The sequence below is a fragment of the Balaenoptera musculus genome, chromosome 2 (assembly GCF_009873245.2).
Source record: "Balaenoptera musculus isolate JJ_BM4_2016_0621 chromosome 2, mBalMus1.pri.v3, whole genome shotgun sequence".
In the NCBI taxonomy this organism is placed as follows: Eukaryota; Metazoa; Chordata; class Mammalia; order Artiodactyla; family Balaenopteridae; genus Balaenoptera; species Balaenoptera musculus.
The window spans coordinates 92,725,941-92,748,217 of record NC_045786.1 but is presented as its reverse complement, the minus strand read 5'-3'; the positions used below and the strand labels follow the sequence as shown (position 1 = coordinate 92,748,217).

Genomic DNA, 22,277 nt, shown 5'->3' with positions numbered 1-22,277 from the left:
TTTTTCCCCGTACAAACGGGCTCGTGTCCACCCTTCAGCCGTCGTGCAGGCATTCAAGGGAACGGGTTTGCCTGAAAGCCCCCCTAAGGGTCTTGGGTGGGTGTCCAGAGCCCCGTCGGCTCGGGATGCGCCCAGAGCGCATGGTGCCGCGCGGCGCCAGAGCCAAAGTGCTGAGCCCATGAGCGCCAAGGCCGCGTGGGCGGGCACCTAATTTTCTGAGAAGTTCCAGTGCTCCTCGGCCCGACCCCCGCCGCCCCCCTTCCCCTTCTAGCTGGAAAGTTGTGCGCCAGGCAGCGGGGGGCGGAGAGAGGAACCCAGACTGGCCCCCCCTCCCGCTTCCTGCCCGGCGGCCTCCCATTGGCCAGAGGAAACCCCAGGAATGTGAGCGCCTCTTTAAAAGCTAGCGGCTCCTCCGCCTCGCCAGCCACTGCACTCGGGCCGGCAGTCGAGTTGCCCACCCAGGCGAGCTCTCCCCGCGCAACCTCCGATCCCTTGGCCTCCGGGCGTACCGCCCTGCCCGCGCTTCTCCAGCGCTCGGTCCCGTCGCTGCGCCTTCGTCGCCGGTCCCGGCCGCTGCACCCGTGTCCACACAGGTAAGGAGTCCCTGGGCGGCCGCCGAGGACCAGTGCTGCCCTGGCCATCCACCTGGAGCTCCCGGGCTTCAGCGCCTCAGGGACCCCGGATCTCATACTTTCCGCTTTCCCCATCCTGTCCCTCCCAGCCGCTGGGGGACTCTTTTCGTGGAAGGGCTCCAGAGCCATCCTCTCCAGCCCTGGGGTTCACAAACCAACTCGCCAGGACACCCCAAGATTTTCTTCTCCTCTTCTTCCCTAAACCTTTCTATCAGTCCTCTAGAAAAGAGTTTAGACTGCCCCCGTGCCCTCCCTGGGCCCCCAAACTGTATCTCCTGATGCTGCTGTTTACCCTCAACGTCTTAAGAAAAGCACCCCGCCCCCCGATTGTTGGTCTTGCCCCACAATCTCCTCCCCTCAACTCTCTCGTTTTCTTCCTGCTGCCTTCTCCAAAGTAAATACTGTTGCCCCTCATTCCCGCAAACGTGGAGCCAAAGGGGGATCCCCAGGGACCCGGCCCCAAGCCCAGCCAGGTTTTGCCCACCCGCCCTGCTTGGCTGCCTCTGACCCTGGGCTCTGTGCTTCCTGCTGCAGGCTCCCTGCTGGGCACAAACAGCTCCACCATGGGGCTGGCCTGGGCACTCAGTGTCCTGTTCCTGTGGCATGTGTGTGGCTCCAACCGCATTCCAGGTGAGTCTGTATAATACCTTTTGAGGGGGGAGGGAAGAGGAGGAGGTCCGGTTACCCCAGGTGTGCCTCCCTCCCATGCACTCCTCTCCCAGCTGCTTCTCCCGAGCCCTGACCGAACGTCGGGATGCAGGTTCCCTGTGACCCTGGTGTTTATTCAGCTCTTTCGGTGGCTGTCAGGAGCTTTCACCCTGTCCCTCTGCCCCACACCCCAGAGCTGAGCCCCACCCCAGGCCCAGCCCAGAGAGCTCACCGTGTGTCCTGCTCTTGTCTAATAGAGTCTGGGGGAGACAACAGCGTGTTCGACATCTTTGAACTCACGGGGGCTGCCCGCAAGGGTTCTGGGCGCCGACTGGTGAAGGGTCCTGACCCTTCCAGCCCAGCTTTCCGCATCGAGGATGCCAACCTGATCCCCCCTGTGCCTGACGACAAGTTCCAAGACCTAGTGGATGCTGTGCGGGCCGAGAAAGGTTTCCTCCTCCTGGCCTCCCTCAGGCAAATGAAGAAGACCCGGGGCACGCTGCTGGCCGTGGAGCGGAAAGACCACTCCGGCCAGGTCTTCAGCGTGGTCTCCAATGGCAAGGCGGGCACCCTGGACCTGAGCCTGACCGTGCAGGGGAAGCAGCATGTGGTGTCGGTGGAAGAAGCACTCCTGGCGACCGGCCAGTGGAAGAGCATCACCCTGTTTGTGCAGGAGGACAGGGCCCAGCTGTACATCGACTGTGAGAAGATGGAGAACGCTGAGCTGGACGTTCCCATCCAAAGCATCTTCACCAGGGACCTGGCCAGCATTGCCAGACTCCGCATCGCCAAAGGAGGTGTCAATGACAATTTCCAGGTGAGGCCTCTTCAATTCCTGGTCCGTGGGGTCGACTGATAGGCAGCTGATCTGCCAGGAGGGCAATAACAGGAGAGGCAGGGGTTCTAGAACAGGAAATACTGCCTGTGCATTAAAGCAGCGGTTCTCACACTTTAGGGAGCATCAGACTCACCCGGAGGGCTTGTTACAATGCGTACTGCTGCACCCCACCCCCGGAGTTTCAGATTCAATAGGTCTGGGATGGGGCCTGATAATTTGCATTTCTAACCAGTTCCAGGGTGAGGTTGGCGCTGGTGTTCTGGGGACCAGACTTTGAAAACCACTAAAGGAAACAAGAAATGGTTTTCCTGTAACAGCCTGTTCAAAACCTTAAATATTCCTTATGCTCTTCTCAAGGAAATAACTTATTTCAAATGTGTTCCACCAATTACAATATTGCTTGAAGTGGATACTTTTATGAGCAGAATAAATACCACTTTGCTATTTGATTCCTCAGGGGGATGTAACCGGTCTCAAAGAAAAGATTAAAATAGTGGCTATTTGCTGCTGCAGCTTCTTCCATGCTTAAACGTCTAGATCTTTGTATCTGTGGCTTTGAAACTCCCACATTTAACTCTCTGACACTGGAGAGTGTCATTATATCCTCCGGTCTCAGTATCAGATTCCATTTCCTGTGTCTCCAAGTAGGCTGATAACTGAATTCTTTGTAAAACACTGAAGACTTGGCACAAGATACAGTTAAGATTTTTGAAGTTGTTTGGCAGTTCATGTTGGTGTGTTATTTTGACATGGTGATCTTAAAAGGGAGTTCTTTGAAACTTCTACAACATCGATTGTGTGCTTTTCCTAGCATAAACAGTCCCCCCCACCCACTGACCCCTGCCCCCCACCAAGCGTCTACAAATAATGTGTGTCCTCTGCCCATAGGGTGTGCTGCAGAATGTGAGATTTGTCTTTGGAACCACACCAGAAGACATCCTCAGGAACAAAGGCTGCTCCAGCTGTAAGTATCCTTCTATTTTTAGGGCGTACAGGGAAACTGGGGCAATTCCACCCAAAACGAGTTGAGAAACGTATGCAATGGTGGTTGTGCATAAATTACCCTGGGTAACATAGTTAAGAGGTATATAAAGGTGACCTCCAACAGCACACACACGCATCCCATCCTCCTGCATCCCTCACCCAAAATGAAATGTCTTTTACGGCTAGGAACCCTGGGGACTGACAGGTGAGATCTTCTACTTGAAGATCCTCTATAACTTTCCCCATCGTGTTCCTCTGTTCCTTGGCAGCTACCAGTGTCCTTCTCACCCTTGACAACAATGTGGTGAACGGTTCCAGCCCTGCCATCCGCACCAACTACATTGGCCACAAGACAAAGGATCTGCAAGCCATCTGCGGCATCTCCTGTGACGAGCTGTCCAGCATGGTCCTGGAGCTCAGGGGCCTGCGCACCATCGTGACCACGCTGCAGGACAGCATCCGCAAAGTGGTCAGTGGCCTCCGCCCCCCGCCCGCTAGCACGAGCCCTTGGACGTGCACCGCCGATGATGCTGAGCGACTGAAAGTGAGGCTGGGCGCTAATGACCTTTCTCCCCCTTTTAGACTGAAGAGAACAAAGAGCTGGTCAATGAGCTGAGGAGGCCCCCGCTCTGCTACCACAACGGAGTCCAGTACAGGAATAACGAGGAGTGGACGGTGGACAGCTGCACTGAGTGTCGCTGCCAGGTAAGGGGCTCGGGAGACTGAAATGCGAATTCATGGTGCATCTGAAGCCACAGTCTCTGGGGAAAGGTCCAGATAGCCACACAGGCCCTTTTTTTTTTTTTTAATTAATTTATTTATTTATGGCTGTGTTGGGTCTTCGTTTCTGTGCAAGGGCTTTCTCTAGTTGCGGCAAGCGGGGGCCACTCTTCATCGCGGTGCGCGGGCCTCTCACTATCGCGGCCTCTCTTGGTGCGGAGCACAGGCTCCAGACGCGCAGGCTCAGTAATTGTGGCTCACGGGCCCAGCTGCTCCGCGGCATGTGGGATCTTCCCAGACCAGGGCTCGAACCCGTGTCCCCTGCGTTGGCAGGCAGATTCTCAACCACTGCGCCACCAGGGAAGCCCCTCACACAGGCCCTTTTTATGTTCCATGGCCTGATAACCCAAGTGGTGTCTTTTTCTTAAGACGCAGTTATGACATCTATAAAATCTTTAAATGCCCAAGAGTTTTTCGAAGTCTTAATGATACCCCAGGCTAAGTATCTAAAACAACATGTCTACTTAAACATCTCAGTAACTTACCTGCTTTAGTTCAAGGACTAAGTGTTGAATGTCAGGTTAAGTAAAACCTAGTTGAACTTTCTTCCCCCCGACCCTAATTCGTATTCAGCTATGACACGGAGATTCTTTTAATACAGTACTGATTGCTGTTCAAATCACTTAGCCCAACATGTGAGGACAGAACTGTCCACTTAGCTCAGATGGCACTGTCTGCAGTGTGTATGTCCTCCTGGCTCCCCCCACCCACCCTGCAACGCCAGGGGCAGGGGAGTGAAGGGGGTTTACCTGACTCATTGAGCAAAGTCAAGCTGAAATACAAATCACGGATTGCTGGATTTGGGAGTCAAATTTACTAAATTCCCATTCTTGTCCAATATAATATAAAGCCAGATCTATACATGAGAAAATAACGATGCTCATTGATCTTCTTTTCCCCATAAAGATACAATTTAAAACTTTTAAAGTCCTGACTTTAGGCTGAGTTTCATGAGTTTGATTTTTAGATGCAGAGTAATAGATCTGACCCAGGACGTTCAGTGGTTCCCTCTGGAGAAACTCTTCACGCTGTCCTGTGTGTGAGAAAGTGACTAAGTGGCAACTAGGAAAGCTCTCTCCAAGGGGTGGAGTGACAAGTAACTGGCACCAGAACTGTCTCTACAGTACTGGTGGCTGCAGCATGACAGAGGCAGATCTTCTATTAAAATCATTCCACTAGAGCACTTACAGCCCTGACCACGTTTCAACCTGTAATGGAAACGTTTCAATATGTAAACTTCGGCTTGCAATATGCCTCGTAAACCATGTCTCCCTCACTCTTGCCCTGCAGAACTCGGTTACCATCTGCAAAAAAGTGTCCTGCCCGATCATGCCCTGCTCCAATGCCACAGTTCCTGATGGAGAATGCTGCCCGCGGTGTTGGCGTAAGTTCTTAAAACTGCATAATCATGCTTCAGCGACTGGATCGACTGTACATAGTGCTTGAGCCCCACCCCCATCTCCATCAGATGTTTTTCATTCAGGTTCTTGCTGCGACATCTGGTTAACGGATGGCTTGTCTGCTGCAGAGAGCCAAAAGTGCCATTATGACTAAACTTGATGACCCCCCTGGATCATAGTACAGGCAATAATCTTGGTAGAGCTTATTGCGAATGATTCTACTCTTTGAGGAAAGAAGGGAGGAATCGGTAGCGGTGATAGCTCTAAGTTGACTGCTTTTAGAATTTGACCTTACGGCCTAGAGTCAAGACAAATCTGCTCACCAGAGCAATGGATGGCTTTGGTGCGAGCATTGGACTTAATTGGGCCTGAAAGTTCTACCCATTTTGTATACAGACATAAGAGACCTAAGACAAAACAGCAGTTTGAGTGTCAGGGCCATAAAAGAAATAGGGCACTGTGTTGTTTCATGGTATCCAATCCCTGGCTTTTGTTGATAGTATGAATTAATCACTTTGCTGAGACAATATAGTAGGTACAAGTCATAAAAATGATTCATCACAACTAAGATAAATAAGACGAGTAAGTAGCACTCACCCTTCACACCCACACCTCCCACACCCCCTGCACCTACACACACTGATCACAACTCAGGATAACCAGTCCCCTCCAGCGATGTTAGTGATGCCAGCACTGTCATTCTGTTCAGCATTCACTTCAGGTGTGGGTTAAAGGGAACAAAGCCAGCTGGGGACTGGCGGAGCTCTGAACTTGAATCAGGGATTGCTAGGAAAGCTTCCAGCTGATGGCAAGAGAAAACAAGTTCTCTGTCTCGTGTCAGATACGGCTAGACGTGACTGTAGTCATCGTGCCTGGGCAGATGATAAACAAACGCACTTTCCTCTTGTGAAAATATGTGCAGAAAAGGTCCCAAGTGCTAGGGTGAGAGAAGCAACACACTGACTAACCTCATGACCGAGATGGAGCCACAGCCAACAGCGGCTCCGCTGCCTTCAAGTTCATCTGCCAAACACATGGTCTCTGGCTCCCCTGAAAGGCAGAAGTGACTCCTATAAGTTGCCTAAAACTCAAGTATTTTTGGAAGCCTGGGACTGGAGCTGCCTACCGAAATATCTTAAGTCAGAAAAGGGAAACTCATTTGAAACGCAGACAGGAGGAGAGAGGGAGTGATGAATAGGAACACACGCTGGGAAAAGGCGCAGCTGTACCAGCCCAGGCAAAGCATGCAACCGCTCCGAGGCTGTGCACAGAATGACCTGGCATAAACCCCTTGGCCACCGGCCTAACAACTACATTGCTTGTCACCCTCTAGCAAGGGAAGAAGAAAGTCCTGAGCAGAGCAGTCTAAAGAATAGCTTGTTTTAATGATTGCACGCTAAATGCGCCCATGTCCTCTGCAGCCAGCGACTCTGCGGACGATGGCTGGTCCCCATGGTCTGAGTGGACCTCTTGCTCTGTGACGTGTGGCAACGGAATCCAGCAGCGCGGCCGCTCCTGCGACAGCCTCAACAACAGATGTGAGGGCTCCTCCGTGCAGACACGGACCTGCCACATTCAGGAGTGTGACAAGAGATGTAAGTATTTTGGCCACTTAGGGATGTGGAGAACTGACCTGTCCTTGTCGTCACCAACAGCAGCTCCATAACACAGAGGTTAAGAGCACAGGTTCTAGCCTCTGGATCTAATCCCAAGTCTCCCCCTTATCTGTGCACCCTTGAGCACAACTTACCCTCTCTGAGGCTCTTTCCTCATCTGCAAATCGGAGGTAAGAATTGTTCTTCATAGGGCTAGTTTGAAGATTTTGTTTAGATAATGCATTTAAAGGCACTAGCACAGGGCTTGGCTCATGGGAAGCACCGTATAACCATCTGGTTTGTCCTTTAGTTAAACAGGATGGCGGCTGGAGCCACTGGTCCCCGTGGTCGTCTTGTTCTGTAACATGTGGAGACGGTGTGATCACAAGGATCCGGCTCTGCAACTCTCCCAGCCCCCAGATGAATGGGAAGCCATGTGAGGGCGAAGCTCGGGAGACCAAAGCCTGCCAGAAAGACGCCTGCCCCAGTAAGTGCATGCATCGCCTGGCAGCAGCTCTGCCCAGCTGGCTGCCTGGCATCTGCAGCTTCCAGCTCGGTGGGTCATGGACGGGGAAAGGTTCCTTCCTAGAGAAACAAATAGAAGCACAGTCCTGCACAGTGCAGCAGCTTCTTTTAATGGAAAACAGAAAGAACAATTTCAGACTCACCCTCTTCCGGAACATTCTTTCCATGTGTCAGGGTAGCATGAACAAACTCAGGAGAGTCTCCTGTGAAGGTAAGGCATTTGAAAATCAGCCTTAACTTTGGCCTGTGGTTCATTTTCATACAGTCAATGGAGGCTGGGGACCCTGGTCACCGTGGGACATCTGTTCCGTCACCTGTGGAGGAGGGGTGCAGAAACGTAGCCGGCTCTGCAACAACCCCGCACCCCAGTTTGGAGGCAAGGACTGCATTGGTGATGTGACCGAAAACCAGATCTGCAACAAGCAGGACTGTCCCATTGGTAAGCCATGCAGCCCAGGACAAAACCACTGAATGCCATGGTCAGCATTCACAGGGGTTCGGCTTTGAATGGTCCTGAGTGATTTGATTACTCTAAAATGCCAGATGGACAGCATGATCTCAACAAGCTATCAGTTGTATAGACCCTACAATATTTTACACCCTGGTTTAAGTGACCAGAATGGCAGTTACTGGGCAGCAGCTGAGACTCACCATTTGCCTGTCTCTCTTGTCTCAGATGGATGCCTGTCCAATCCCTGCTTTGCTGACGTCAAGTGTACCAGCTACCCTGACGGCAGCTGGAAGTGTGGTGCTTGTCCCCCGGGCTACAGCGGAAATGGCATCCAGTGCAAAGATGTTGATGAGGTGAGAAGCTGGGAGTTACCAGACCTAGGAAAGCAGCTCACCTGTCCTAGTCATTTCCTTTGGCAGTGTTCTCTAAACACGAAGCAAACTGCTGTTTCTTCCATAGTGCAAAGAAGTCCCTGATGCCTGCTTCAACCACAACGGAGAGCACAGGTGTGAGAACACAGATCCCGGCTACAACTGCCTGCCCTGCCCGCCACGCTTCACTGGCTCGCAGCCCTTCGGCCGGGGCGTGGAACATGCCACCACCAACAAACAGGTAGGGCAGAGGGGACTAGTAGACGGGAGTGAAGGAGGGGTGTCCTTGACCGAAAGAGCCACGAAAGGGGGGAACGTCATCTTATACCCTTCACAAGAAACAGGGAAGGGGGTGAGTGGACAACCTAGCCCTTAGAAACGGGACTAGAAAATCCACTATACCTCCAGCAAGGAAAACAGGTCCATCACATCTGACAATGCTGCTCTGGAACAAGTTGTGAGTGGATGGACTTCTAAGTGCCTAGGTGCTGAGCAATTTCAAGGAAAACGCACATAGAGCCATGTTAGCCTGTAACCTGGACATCCCCAGGGGAGGATGGGGAGGACCCACACTCTTCCCATGGAGCTCTGTCTGTTCAGAGACGATGGGGATCTGGGTTCTTGGTTCTGCAGTGTCTGGGGACTCTCGAAGGCTCTGCCTTAATGTCAGGATGTTGTACCCTCAGGTGTGCAAGCCCCGCAACCCCTGCACGGACGGCACACACGACTGCAACAAGAATGCCAAGTGCAACTACCTGAGCCACTACAGTGACCCCATGTACCGCTGCGAGTGCAAGCCCGGCTACGCCGGCAACGGCATCATCTGTGGGGAAGACACAGACCTGGACGGCTGGCCCAACGAGGACCTGGTGTGCGTGGCCAATGCAACTTACCACTGCAAAAAGGTAGCCCCCCCTTTCCTCGCCCACCTCCAGAAAGCCCTTATCAAGGGAACAGGCTGAGGAATTCTAAATGCTTAAAAGTCTGAAAATGAAACTGAAAGATTAAATCATCCAAAGGCAGAGCAGCCCTAATTCTTATGAATATTAAATCACTTGGTGCCAAGAACATGAATGGGGCAGCAGGCCCTATGGGCAGTTGTGTTCCACAGTCGATTATGTTGTCCAAAAAAATATTCACTTCTCTACCAAGTACCAGCAAGGCATGGCTGTGTTCCCAGCATGTACAAAGTCTAGAGCGTTTATACAAATTATGTTATTTATACATATATATGTGTGTGTGTATATATATGTGTGTATGTGTGTATATATATATATCCCCCAAGAAAAGTTTTTTTTTGTCTTCCCATTAAAAATACATGCTGTCACAGAGCAGCATTCAGTTCTATCTACAGTGTTTGAGTGCGCTCTCTGGTGCATGAGCTGAGCAAAAGGCATGCAAACTGCAGCTGTAACGTGTCTTCTCTTTCCAGGATAACTGCCCCAACCTTCCCAACTCAGGGCAGGAAGACTATGACAAGGACGGAATCGGCGATGCCTGTGACGATGATGATGACAATGATAAAATTCCAGATGACAGGGTAAAAAACGTTTTCCACTCCTCTTTCAGCTTTTGTATTCAGCAACAGCCTGTAACACCTTAAGATTCAATGAAATTACTGACATCTAGGATCATCAGAAGTTATTTGTTGTTTCAGTAGTTTGAGGACATAGATCTTGCCAAGAGAATGTTTAAATGAGGGTTTTGTTTTTCATCACAACCTTCCCTCCCCCGAGTTGGAGCAAGAGGTTACAATATGTGAAGAAATGACACTTTGCTCCCCAGATTGGTTTCAAATGTCTTCTCTAAGTCACATTGAGATTTTCTTTGAGCGCACTGAGAGCAGTGATGTTGAGTTTCTATTTACATCTCACTGACTCGTAACCAACAGGAATTCATTTTTCATTCATTATGTCCTGGCTTTTAACTTTTGCAGTGACCATTTTACAGAGGACTCATTTAGTATATCCATGAAATAGAAAATAATTGTTGCAGATTTTCACAGTTTTATAAATATTCTGCATGTGGTTTGAGGCTGGCTTCATGGACCATGTTGTAAAATGCTCCGCTTCTTCTCTTTGCAGGACAACTGTCCGTTCCATTACAACCCAGCCCAGTACGACTATGACAGAGACGACGTGGGAGACCGCTGTGACAACTGCCCCTACAACCACAACCCAGACCAGGCTGACACGGACAACAACGGGGAAGGAGACGCCTGCGCGGCAGACATTGATGGGGATGGTAAGGCGCTCCCTGACTCCAGCGGGCCCGAGTGTCTCTCACTTGGCTCTCAACCTTGAGCGGCCCTGGCTGTTAGTGTGCGATTTGGTTGAAACAGCTGAGGCTGGAGATTCCAGCTCTCACCTGTCCCCTGTTCTCTGCAGGTATCCTCAATGAACGGGACAACTGCCAGTATGTCTACAATGTGGACCAGAGAGACACTGACATGGATGGGGTTGGAGATCAGTGTGACAACTGCCCCCTGGAACACAATCCAGATCAGGTTGGTGGATTCCTTTCAGAATCTTTCAGTAAAGTGTTAGAATATCCCTTCCTAGGCCTCTAAAAAATAGAGGAGTTAAATAGAGTTCAAACACTTCCATTACCATGGCTCTCAGCGCTCTCATAGCCAATTGTAATATTTTCATGTGAACAGTTTGCCTGACATGAGTTCCCCGCAGAGTCTCATAGGTCTTTAGTGTGACAGTCTTGTAATGTCAATCCTGTCTTCTACAAGAAGGTCCACGTGACTTGCTCAGCGGGATCTACCATTGTTAAGATAAATCATACAAAGCAGAAATCTGTGACTGACGACTCTACGGGAATATTAATCATATTTGAAACTAAGAGATGGAAGAAAATATCCCTAAGCACAATACACAACCATTTTCATGGCTAATGATATAATCTGGCTGCAAGAAATTCAAACTAAAAATAATTCCCCAAAACTGGAGAAATCCCTGTTTCTTTGTCATTCTTCAAGTGTTTGGCATTGCAAGCAGATAATTCTCCATAGCACTGCTAGGGAGTGCTGCAAATAGACATCAGCCAGAACAAGTTCCTTTTCTTGTTTCTTTTCTTGTGTAATTGCTCATCATTATTTTCTAGCTGTGAAAGTTAAGGCATTGTTCTGAAAACATAGAAACCAGCTTTTGAAAAATGGGAGTATTTTTAAAAGATTCAAGAAATGAGAAGTCCAGCTGAGCTCCTAATGTTTGTTCGTTTGAGCTCCTATAAAACAAAAAGCAACAGGATGAATCTCTTTGGGGCCACAATGGGAAAGCATGAATGATCTGGGATAGCTTTCCTGATCAAATGGCATTGAGGGTCATCTATTTTGATTTTGGATCTTACTATAAATTAAACCTCAATGCCGTTTAACCTCCCTGGATGAGTTTTTGGTTCTTCAGATAATAAGTTTATAACAATTAATGAATCATGTAAAAATCTTAATGGCAAAGAGCATAAATACTGGCAAGAAAAATTTCAACTTGTGTATAAATAATCCCTAGGCATCCCATATACACTGGATAATGTAAAAAAGTACTCTGAGAAATACAGTTTTGAAAAAATTTAGAATTCTGACTACCTGAGCCAACAGTTGACAACCATTATGGACTAGAGATATAAAACCAAATACCTAAAAAAGAAGAAAATAATTGATCCCACCATATGGATTACCCAGTATGTATAAAAAGCAGTGCCATGTTGCCATGATTTAATGACCTAGAGTAGACACTGACGTGTCAACAGTTTCCTAATTGAAAACTTAAATGGTAAATAACAAATTGTACCCAAAGAATTTCATTTATCATTAAAATATAAGCAGTTAACATGGCATTCCATCCTTGGGGATTAGATAATGCTTTCTATTTAATTTTATTTAGACAGTTTTCTATTTAAACAAAAAAAAAAACAAATATCCCTATTAAAACTGTCATATGAAAACAAGAGTCAAGAAGAAAAACATTTAAAATCTGTTAATATGACTAGCTTTTGGCAGTGGCATATAGACTTCAAACCTCACTCGCCGAATCAAACACTGGAGAATCTTCCATAAGTTCTCTTTAGCATCAATGATTCATACTCCAGTTGACCCTCTGTTTCTGTCTCTTTCAGCTCGACTCTGACTCGGACCGCATTGGAGACACCTGTGACAACAATCAGGACATCGATGAAGACGGCCACCAGAACAACCTGGACAACTGTCCCTATGTGCCCAACGCCAACCAGGCCGACCACGACAAGGACGGCAAGGGTGATGCCTGCGACCATGACGACGACAATGACGGCATTCCTGATGACAGGGACAACTGCAGGCTCGTGCCCAATCCTGACCAGAAGGATTCTGACGGTGAGTCACTGGAGCCACTTTTAAAGAGAGTCACTGAAACCATGGCTGTCTGGATTCAGGAAATAAAAACAAAGCTGAATGCATTTAAGGCTGAAGAGACCAAATGTCAGCTTTGACAAGACAGTGAATTTCTGGCACCGGTCACGGTTATTTCAGAATTTCACTGAACTCTTGCCTTTTTGGCCTCAGGTGATGGTCGAGGTGATGCTTGCAAAGATGATTTTGACCAGGACAACGTGCCAGACATTGATGACATCTGTCCCGAAAACGTTGATATCAGTGAGACCGATTTCCGCCGATTCCAGATGATTCCTCTCGATCCCAAAGGGACATCCCAAAATGACCCTAACTGGGTTGTGCGCCATCAGGGTAAAGAACTCGTCCAGACTGTCAACTGTGATCCTGGACTTGCTGTAGGTGAGTAGTGAGTTCTTCTAACGAAAGGCCAATGCATAGAGGGGAAAGAAGCAAATGTAAAAGCTGGCAGGTGTGTGTGTCCCCATGGGTGCTAAAAACGCCTAGGAATGTAACAGAGAACCTCCTGAAGGCTGCAGGTTTTAACCTGGGTCTGGCCTCCTCTTGCAGGTTATGATGAGTTTAACGCTGTGGACTTCAGTGGCACCTTCTTCATCAACACCGAGAGGGATGATGATTATGCCGGATTTGTCTTTGGCTATCAGTCCAGCAGCCGCTTCTACGTTGTGATGTGGAAGCAAGTCACCCAGTCCTACTGGGACACCAACCCCACAAGGGCTCAGGGATACTCCGGCCTTTCTGTGAAGGTCGTGAACTCCACCACGGGGCCTGGCGAGCACCTGCGGAATGCCCTGTGGCACACAGGAAACACCCCCGGCCAGGTGAGAACAACACCCTGCAGAAGGGGGAGAGGTGCCAGACCAGCACAAGGGACGCTGTGCCTTGGCCAAGCCTCCCAACAGGGAATCTTAGATATCACGTTCCCCGCATCACCAACTGCAGCGTTAAGTTCTGCTTTGAAAAAACATCCTAGGGTCTGAGAGGGGAGCCCACTTCAAATCCAAAGGCAGTTTTAGCCTCTTCTAACAAACAAATTAAAGTTTCTCTTCTCTCTGCTTTATATGTACATTCAAGGCTACACATCTAATGAAAAAGGCCTTCGGAAAAAAATCCTACATTGCAGCCCTCTATTTTAGGTCAACTCTGTACCTTTCAAGCACCGTTTCTCATGGAATGAAATATAAATCTCATAATGAGGCTGTTTCAACCTTTTCGTTTCCTTTTCCTCCAGGTACGCACGCTGTGGCATGACCCTCGTCACATAGGCTGGAAAGATTTCACCGCCTACAGATGGCGTCTGAGCCACAGGCCAAAGACGGGTTTCATTAGGTAAGATTGCTCTGATTAAATTTCACTTAAGTCACACTGACGGGCGAGGAGGAGAGGACCAAAAAGCAAGGGTGTCACTAACGCGACTTCCTTTTTCCTGCAGAGTGGTGATGTATGAAGGGAAGAAAATCATGGCCGACTCAGGACCCATCTATGACAAAACCTATGCTGGCGGTAGGCTAGGGTTGTTCGTCTTCTCTCAAGAAATGGTGTTCTTCTCTGACCTGAAATATGAATGCAGAGGTAGGAGCAAAATGACAGTGAATATACAGTTGACATCCCTAGTTCAGACCAATACCAAGAATGCCAATCATGGGAGAGGCTGATTTAAAGGCTATTTTAGAGAAAGGGTTATTTATATTTTGCTGTTGAAGGCATATGATAAAAAATGAAATAGTGCCTATGAACTGCGGCTTATGAAGTCCTGAGTCCTTGTGAACCATTTTAATTTAGCAATCTCTGTCCTCTTCATAGCCAGCGCAAAGTAAACTGCAGACAAGCTCCTGTACAGTTCAGACCCCAGCAATAATACCTAAAAATTTTTTAAATTTTACATTTCCATGTCTTGCACACCACTTAGTTTTAGTCATGCCATTATGGCCCAGGTTGTCTTTCAGAACCTTTCCCTCTTGGAAAGGAAGGGAAAGGAGTATTGCCTTCATAATGGCATGTTAAATTAATTTTCACTACTAACCTTTGCTCTCTTTTTCTCCATTCTTTTTCATTTAGTGGTTACTTAAGCTCTCACTGAGTCTAGCATTGGGTCTCCTACAAAACAGGTGCTTAATAAACGTTTACTGGGCCAAGGCTTGGAGCCAACAAGATGAAGCACAGTAAAAAAAATATGGTTGCTGTTACTTAATATTTAAATTATGGTGTGATCTTTGAGTCTGAAGTTTTAAAATAAAACTCCCTAGAGTTTTAACACTGAAAGACTTAGAAAGCACAGCATAAGTTCTAGAAGGTTATGCAGTGTCAATCTCCTAGCAACCATGTTCCAACACACTAACGTGTAATTTTATAAGCTGACAATCTTAAAATATGCTTTTGACATTATAAAAGTAGAGCTATGCCTAGGTTGTTAATGTATTAAGGGATATTAAGATGACAATGCCTTGATGAATTAGTTTGTTTATGTACTTACGTGTTTGTCTATTTACTTAACAGATTCCTAATCATCAAACTGTTGATGAAAAGACTGATCATAACCATTGCTGGTATTGCACCTTCTGGAACCATGGGCTTAAGAAAACCCCCAGGATCACTCCTCCCTGCCTGCCTTTGCTCTCTGCTTGCATCAGTGTGGACTCTTAGAGCATGTGACTTGCCTCAAGAAAATGCAGTTTTCCAGATCAGACTCAGCCTCTGAATGAGAAGAATCTTCCAAGGATATAAACAATGACTTTGGTTGGCTTTTGAAAAAGCAAAAGCATCCACTTGCTTCGGTTGGAAGGTGCCTGTCCCACTCTGCTTTTGTCAGGGCAGAGGGCGGTTGTGAGGCCAGCTCTGAGCAGTGGACTCCAAAGCGTTTTCAGGCGTGTGAGGGAAGGGAGGACTCGCTAGAATTGACAAATAAAACCAGCCCTGACCTACTCCCTCGGGAATGGGGGGGGGGGGGCCGAAGCCCTAAGGGGAGGGCGCATACCCAAGAGACGATTGTATGAAGAAAACACGGAGGGACTGTTACATTTTCGGTACTAAATCATTTTCAGGGGAAAGACTGTTGATGGATTTCATGATGCTGACCGATGTTAGCTGATTGACCCACGTAAATAGGCACTTAAATAGAAGCAGGGAAGGAAGGAAAAGACTGGCTTGTGGACTTCCTCCCGGATTTCCACCCCTTACACATCACCTGTAGCAACCAGAACAGGGAGTCAGAACTAAAGCAGCACAAGGCAGTGCTGGCTGCCACTGCCTGGTTATATTGAAACTGTCAGTTGTATTCCAGACGTAGCTTGTGCAGATGTAGCAGGGAAATAAGAAAACCTACCATCTCAGTTAGCACTGGGCTACCTCCCAAGGGAAAGGTAGCCGTGCTTGTATTTTTATGGTTAGAAAGGCACAAAATTATCAACTAAGACATTCCTTTTCTCTCTTTTTTCCTGAATATCATGGAGTTTTCCAATTTTCTCTTTTGGACTGTAGTTTGGTGTTTTTTTTTTTTTTTTAAACAAACATTTTACAATGTAAAATATTTATTTTTTACTTATTCTGGAGGATCTGTCTGAAAGACTATTCATGGAACAGGAAGAAGCATAAGCATATCATCTTTGCTACAAGTCTTCATGACTGTAAGATTGTAAATACAGATTATTTATTAACTCTGTTCTACCTGGAATCTAGGTTTCATATGGAAAGTGTTTGAGAGCTGGTAGTTGAGATTGATCAGCAAAACTTTCATAGGAATGGCACAAGGAAATCAGCCCGGCAAGCTGCTCTTCATTTTGTGCTTAGACTGAATGATTTGGGATTCTTCTTTTTTCCTTTATTTTTTCAAGTGGAATTATTTGGTTGTCCATTTGCAAGTGTTTTTAGTTTGCAAAGAAAGCCAGGAGGGCTTTAATACTGTTTTGCTCCATCCCTTGTGCCTATTTCCAGGGAGATGAAAAGCATCTACATTTATTATTTTTGCCTTTTTCCAAAAGAAAAAAATGACAAAGGTGAAACTTGTATACAAATATTACCTCATTTGTTGTGTGACTGAGTAAAGAATTTTTGGATCAAGCAGAAAAGAGTTTAAGTGTCTAACAAACTTAAAGCTACTGTAGTACCTAAAAAAAAAAAAGTCAATGTTGTACATAGTATAAAAATTCTTCGCAGAAAAGTATTCCCAAGAAGGAAATAGCATTGAAATGTTAAATACATTTTCTGAAAGTTGTGTTTTTCTATCATCTTGTATACCATTGCTTTATTTTTATAAATTATTTTCTCATTGCCATTGGAATAGATATCTCAGATTGTGTAGATATGCTATTTAAATAATTTATCAGGAAATACTGCCTGTAGAGTTAGTATTTCTATTTTTATAAAATGTTTGCACACTGAATTGAAGAATTGTTTGTTTTTCTTTTTGTTTTGTTGATTTGTTTTTTGCTTGTTACCCTCCTCCCTGTTTTTACTATTTGCCAATACTTTTCTAGGAATGTGCTTTTTTTGTACACATTTTTATCCATTTTACATTCTAAAGCAGTGTAAGTTGTATATTACTGTTTCTTATGTACAAGGAACAACAATAAATCATATGGAAATTTATATTTATACTTACTGTATCCATGTTTATTTGTTTTCTGGCTTTATGTTATGAGGTATGGGTAAATTCCATCCTCAAACCAATAGAGTATATACAAAAAGAAATCACAGTAAGTAACAGGAACATTCATATTTCCTATACGATTTAGGAAGACTGAGTTGCTTAGATGACATATTTGCTGGATTTGTGGAATAGAAGAACAAAACAACAAATTAACCTGTCATATTAAAAACACAGCAATGAGAAATGTCCCCCCCAAGATGTGGGACCCAAAAGGATACAAGTTCATATTTTACCAGTGTCACTAAATGTCATTTATTGAATCCTTTTCAAAGTCCAGTTCTGTTTCTAAAAACAATGAAAGAGGAAAACAGAAGTGAAGCACATAGAATTCACAGCTACATCTTCTGAGCCATGAATGAGGGCTCTGGGTGGGCAACACCATTGCACGTTGTGGAGAAGCTTTAGAAACGTTAATGGAGGAAGAACTGTCCTTGAAAAGTTGGGTCAAACTCTACAGGTAACACTTTTTGGAGAACGACTTTGACTTTGGTCAAAAACAGATGACTACAGAGACAGGTCGAATTTGGAAGAAATCCTAAAAATATATATACATATAAAAAATCAAATTATTTTGTGAAGAGAAGCCCAATGCCTTACAATAAGCAGAACTTGAGTTTCAGGTGGGCTAACCATGAATGTAGAATACTGGCCAATTTTTAGTTTTAATAAGAACAGGTAGAATAAAAAAATTTATGAGTAGGTTAAAGGTCTCGCTTTGAGATCCATTAAAACAAAAAGGACTGAGTGAGATAGACTCTTTTTCCCTTGTTGATCTTTCTCATTCTAGAAACATCTATCTAGGGTAGCATAGTCATATATAAGTATAAATTGCCAAATCATTTTATGGTATCCAGGTGAAGAGTCAGGAACTAGAAGGTGTTGGTAATGGTTATAAAATTTGGAAAACTGATTTGAAAGAAAGAATTCTTTGAAACATGACATCATTCACTCTCAGAGCAGCTCAACGTGTGAAGTCTTGGGAGAGAATTCCAATTCACTTTTAAGTAACAGAACAAAAGTAACTCAAAATATCAAGATGGGACAGAAAAAAGTGTCTGGGAACAGGAGGTTTTTCCCAGGCATGCTGCATATTCACTCCAAGACTGACCTTCGTATCAGGTTGTACTAAAATACAGGATTTGTTAAAAATTAAAATTATGCCATCAGGGTATAGCTTTTTCCTTCTATTTTATTGTCATGCGTTTCAAAGAGTTGGATAGAACGGCAATAAACTTTAGGTCCTCTGGGAATTGACAATAAAGGTGATGCCAGTAATTTTCTTGAGGAGTCATAAGTAGAAAAACCTCAAATTTTAAGATCCTAAATTCATTCCTGAAATGAATTAGCTCTTGCTCTGTTATATCTTTTCTTCTCTAGCTTGTTCTGGGGTAAACACTCAGGTCTAAAAGGAACCTTAAAATAAAAACTTATTTTTTAATAACATTTTCTTTCCTTATCAGGGCAACCTTTCTTTTTTTTTTTTTTATCTGGAGCCTTCATGTTGAATATATTATACAAATTCAGCTTGCCAGTTCTTATCAGAGGTACCTTCAGTTGACATGCTATGGAATGGTGTCACCTCTTTTAATGGTAAAATTCACTACTTAAGATCATTCTGTTTTCCTTTCCTTCTCTTAAACTCTTGTAACATAAAGGTTCACTCTGCCCCAAATACCATTTGCAGGAACAGTTTATAAAGGCATAAGCTCTCTCTCCAACATCTATCTCCCTCTCCCCTTCTCTCCCTCTTTCCCGCTCTCCCTCTCTCCCTCCCTCTCCCTCTCTCTTTCTCTCTCTCACACACATACACATACAGGTCAAACACCAGAAGCACATGGGTTTAGAAAGCCCCACTCCTCTGAAAGGCTTATGGGCAAAAATGGCTCCTCTCTATCACCACTGCAAATCCCCGTCCATATCACCTCTCTCCTCTGATTGTTCTGACCCAAACCCTACAACACACACGTCACTCCTATGAGAGTCCAAAATCATGTCTTTTAATCTCTGCTGGCAACCCACAGCAAAACTCTTAGCATCAAGACAAATTACACTGTAGCACATTAACTTCATCAAGAACCACTGCTGTTTTAATATAAACTGAAAAAGAAGGCTAGAAAAAGAAATTGCCTATCAATTCTTCTGAAAACAGTAGCTATAGAAGTCTCCACTTTAAAAAGTCAAGCAAATTTGACATAAGCAATCACTAATATTATCCAATATCAGTAGATGAAAACATTCGAGCGAAAAATAATAATGCTACATATACATTATTCCAAATTTCGTTAAATGCTGCACAATAGCTCATTTTTTTTTTTAGAATCAGAAATAAATTGGACTTCTAGTTCTAATGCCAATTCATCATATGGCGTGTTGACATAAAATGTTCTCATGAATCCAGGCTACTCACTTGGAACTAACAAACCCTCTCTCTTAAAATAGTACCACAGGTTACTTTTTTTTAAGTAGCTGATCTTTATTTGCTGCATTGTAAAAGGCAAACTCTGAAAGAAAATAACTAAATATAATATATGTAATAATTCAGTCAAACTTCTGCTTATGAAAAGTACCATTACTAATAGATAGCAAGGATAGCCTAACATTGCTTTGTTGAGAAAATTCGTTTCTCTCCACGGCAAGTTGTACTTACTTAACAGGCATTAGACAGGAGGAAAGAAGGGAAAGCAGGGGCAAAACTACAATTCATGGTGATCAAATCTGTCTAAATCACAATAAAGTGGCAACGTATAAAATCAAATACGAAACAATCATAGCATTTCAACTAGTTTTAACGTAGCACACATACATAAAATGTTGGTTTCTATAACGTATCCCTGATGTTGCAAATTTAGCAATAAAAAATTTTCCCAGGAATTTCAATGAAGAAAAAACACTGAACAATTATACCACGAGTCTCAAAAATATCAAGGAAATGTGATCCAGAAAGAGAGAATCCAAACATTAAAATCATCATTTGAGGAATGGTCTCTATAATGCATTCACTGAATTCAAAGAATTTGGAAAAAATGTGATTTAACTTAATTTACCAGCTTTCTTAAAAGCACACCCCAGCAAGTCTTTGCTTAAGATTCTTTACATTCTTCTGTTGCATCTTCAGTCTCCTGTTCATCTGCACATTAAAAACAATAACCAAATATGTCAGAAATCTGTGCATAATTAAGAAAAACCATCAGCCTATAAAACATTAAATCCTTTTACACGAGACAATAATCACATTCTCATTTAATATTGGACAGCTCACCACAAGCTGCATACAAAATTTACAAGAAAAAGTGAGAGATAAGGTGCCTGCCTTCATTGAGCTTATAGCTGAGGGAGAGTTTTTTGGGTTTTGAGAGCTAAAATGGTTATGGATTTGGAGACAGGCATAAATTTTTTTTTCTTTGTACTAAGTTTCTGGGGAGCAGGGTGAAACCAAAAGTAAATGTAAATATTACAGTTAGGGTAGATAAAAACTAATCACCTTTCATTTCTTTAATGTGAGAAACAAATTGTGACTCTAACAGAAATGGAATGGAAATATTCTTCTTAGTGAGAATGTTATCAGAAAAGGCAGAACTGACAACAGCACCAAATAAAAGAAGACAATAAAATAGAATCAGGAGAATCTGGGGCCCTCACACACTGCTGGTGGGAACGTGAATGGTGCAGCTGCTTGGGAAAAGGCTGGCAGTTTCTCAAAAGGTAACCAGAGACCCAGCAATTCTACCCCTAGGTATGTGCCCAAGAGAAATGAAAACATGCATCCGCCTAAAAACGTGCACACCAAGATACATATAACAGCCAAAAAGTAGGAACAACTCAGATGTCCATCGACTGATGAATGGATAAAGAAAATGTGGTAAACCCACACAAAAGAATATTATTCAACAATAAAAGAGTAAAGTACTCATACATGCTACAACATGGATGAACCTTGAAAACATTATACTAAGTAAGAAGCCAAACACAAAAGGCCACATACTGTATGATTCCATTTATATGAAGTGTCCAGACTAGGCAAATTCATAGAGTCATAAAGTAGATTAGTGATCACCTAGGGCTGGGGGGTTGGGAGAAAATGGGGAGTGACTGCAAGTGTTTTTTTCTCTGGGGTAAGGAAAATGATGTGAAATTGATAGTGGTGATGGATGCACAATTCTGTGAATATACTAAAACCCACTGAATTGTATGGTATCGTTGAATGGTGGCCCCAAAAAGATTATGTCCACATCCTAATCCCTGCTACCTATGAAACTTATCTTACTTGGGAAAAGGGTCTTTGCAGACATAATTAATTAAGGATCTTGTGATAGGATCATCCTGGATTATCCAGGTGGGCCCTATATTCATTAACAAATGTCCTTTTAAGAGAAAAGCAGAGGGAAATGTGAGACACACGCAGAGAGAGAAGAAGGCAATGTGAAGATAGAGTCAGAGACTGGAGGGATGTGGTCACAAAGCAAAGAAGCCAAAGAATGTCAACAGCCTGAGAAAGTGGAAGAAGCAAGGAAGCAACCTTCCCTAGAGCCTCCAAGCAGAGTACGGCCTTGCTGACACCTTGATTTCAGACTTCAGGCCTGCACAACTAAGAGATGATAAATTTCTGTTGTGATCATTTGTTGTGGCAACCACAGGAAACTAACACAGGTATTTAAAATAGATGTCAATAAAGCTGTAATTTTAAAAAATCAACCTAATAATTAAGGGTAAATGATTTGGAGTTTCAGAAAGTAAAGTGAGAAATGTAGTGATAGTGTCAATGCATGGAGAGGAAACAGTAAACAGGATGTAGAGGAAGGTGGGATGGATGAGAAGTGCACCTCAGTAGCCCACACATGTGATGAGCGATGATAAGACCACAGCTCCAAGCCTTCATAAGTGCTAGTCCTTCTATCTGGAGTGTTTTCCCTCTTGCCCACCCAGTAAATGACCACTCATCCTTGGAGGCTCAATTCAAATGCCACCTCCCCGTCTCTCCAGTGTTCATCATTCCCTCTAGTGTTGTCAAATACTTT

General features: G+C 44.8%; 2 protein-coding genes across 3 annotated transcripts in view; one reads left to right on the top strand and one right to left on the bottom strand.

Annotated features, from left to right (window-relative positions):
• Positions 1 to 428: 428 nt before the first annotated feature.
• Positions 429 to 17,207, top strand: THBS1 (thrombospondin 1). Its single transcript, XM_036841710.1, has 22 exons — positions 429 to 593; positions 1,167 to 1,262; positions 1,538 to 2,097; positions 3,007 to 3,082; positions 3,372 to 3,571; positions 3,685 to 3,807; positions 5,173 to 5,266; positions 6,704 to 6,877; positions 7,188 to 7,364; positions 7,668 to 7,841; positions 8,079 to 8,206; positions 8,313 to 8,465; positions 8,911 to 9,129; positions 9,657 to 9,764; positions 10,309 to 10,468; positions 10,612 to 10,730; positions 12,347 to 12,581; positions 12,771 to 12,998; positions 13,167 to 13,438; positions 13,849 to 13,946; positions 14,050 to 14,189; positions 15,114 to 17,207. Exons 2-22 carry the CDS (start codon positions 1,196 to 1,198, stop codon positions 15,119 to 15,121), a joined length of 3,513 nt encoding a protein of 1,170 aa, XP_036697605.1. The 5' UTR covers positions 429 to 593; positions 1,167 to 1,195; the 3' UTR covers positions 15,122 to 17,207.
• FSIP1 (fibrous sheath interacting protein 1) overlaps positions 16,094 to 22,277 on the bottom strand; it is a 218,159-nt gene continuing 211,975 nt past the window's right edge. The window contains exons 13-14 of one of the 2 annotated variants that reach the window (XM_036841711.1): positions 20,307 to 20,389; positions 16,094 to 17,547 (exon numbers count right to left, since the gene is read on the bottom strand). In XM_036841711.1, the coding sequence (XP_036697606.1) occupies positions 20,343 to 20,389 (47 nt within the window). In that variant the 3' untranslated portion in view covers positions 16,094 to 17,547; positions 20,307 to 20,342. Of the gene's footprint in view, positions 20,390 to 22,277 lie in introns of both variants that reach the window. The other variant, XM_036841712.1, reaches the window with a different exon arrangement.

Bases quoted from the DNA above. Each gene is read 5' to 3' on its own strand.
- THBS1 (XM_036841710.1), top strand. From the start codon at position 1,196: ATGGGGCTGGCCTGGGCACTCAGTGTCCTGTTCCTGTGGCATGTGTGT. The intron at 3,083-3,371 runs GTAAGTATCCTT...GTTCCTTGGCAG, and splicing joins GAACAAAGGCTGCTCCAGCT to CTACCAGTGTCCTTCTCACC. The intron at 9,765-10,308 runs GTAAAAAACGTT...TTCTCTTTGCAG, and splicing joins ATAAAATTCCAGATGACAGG to GACAACTGTCCGTTCCATTA.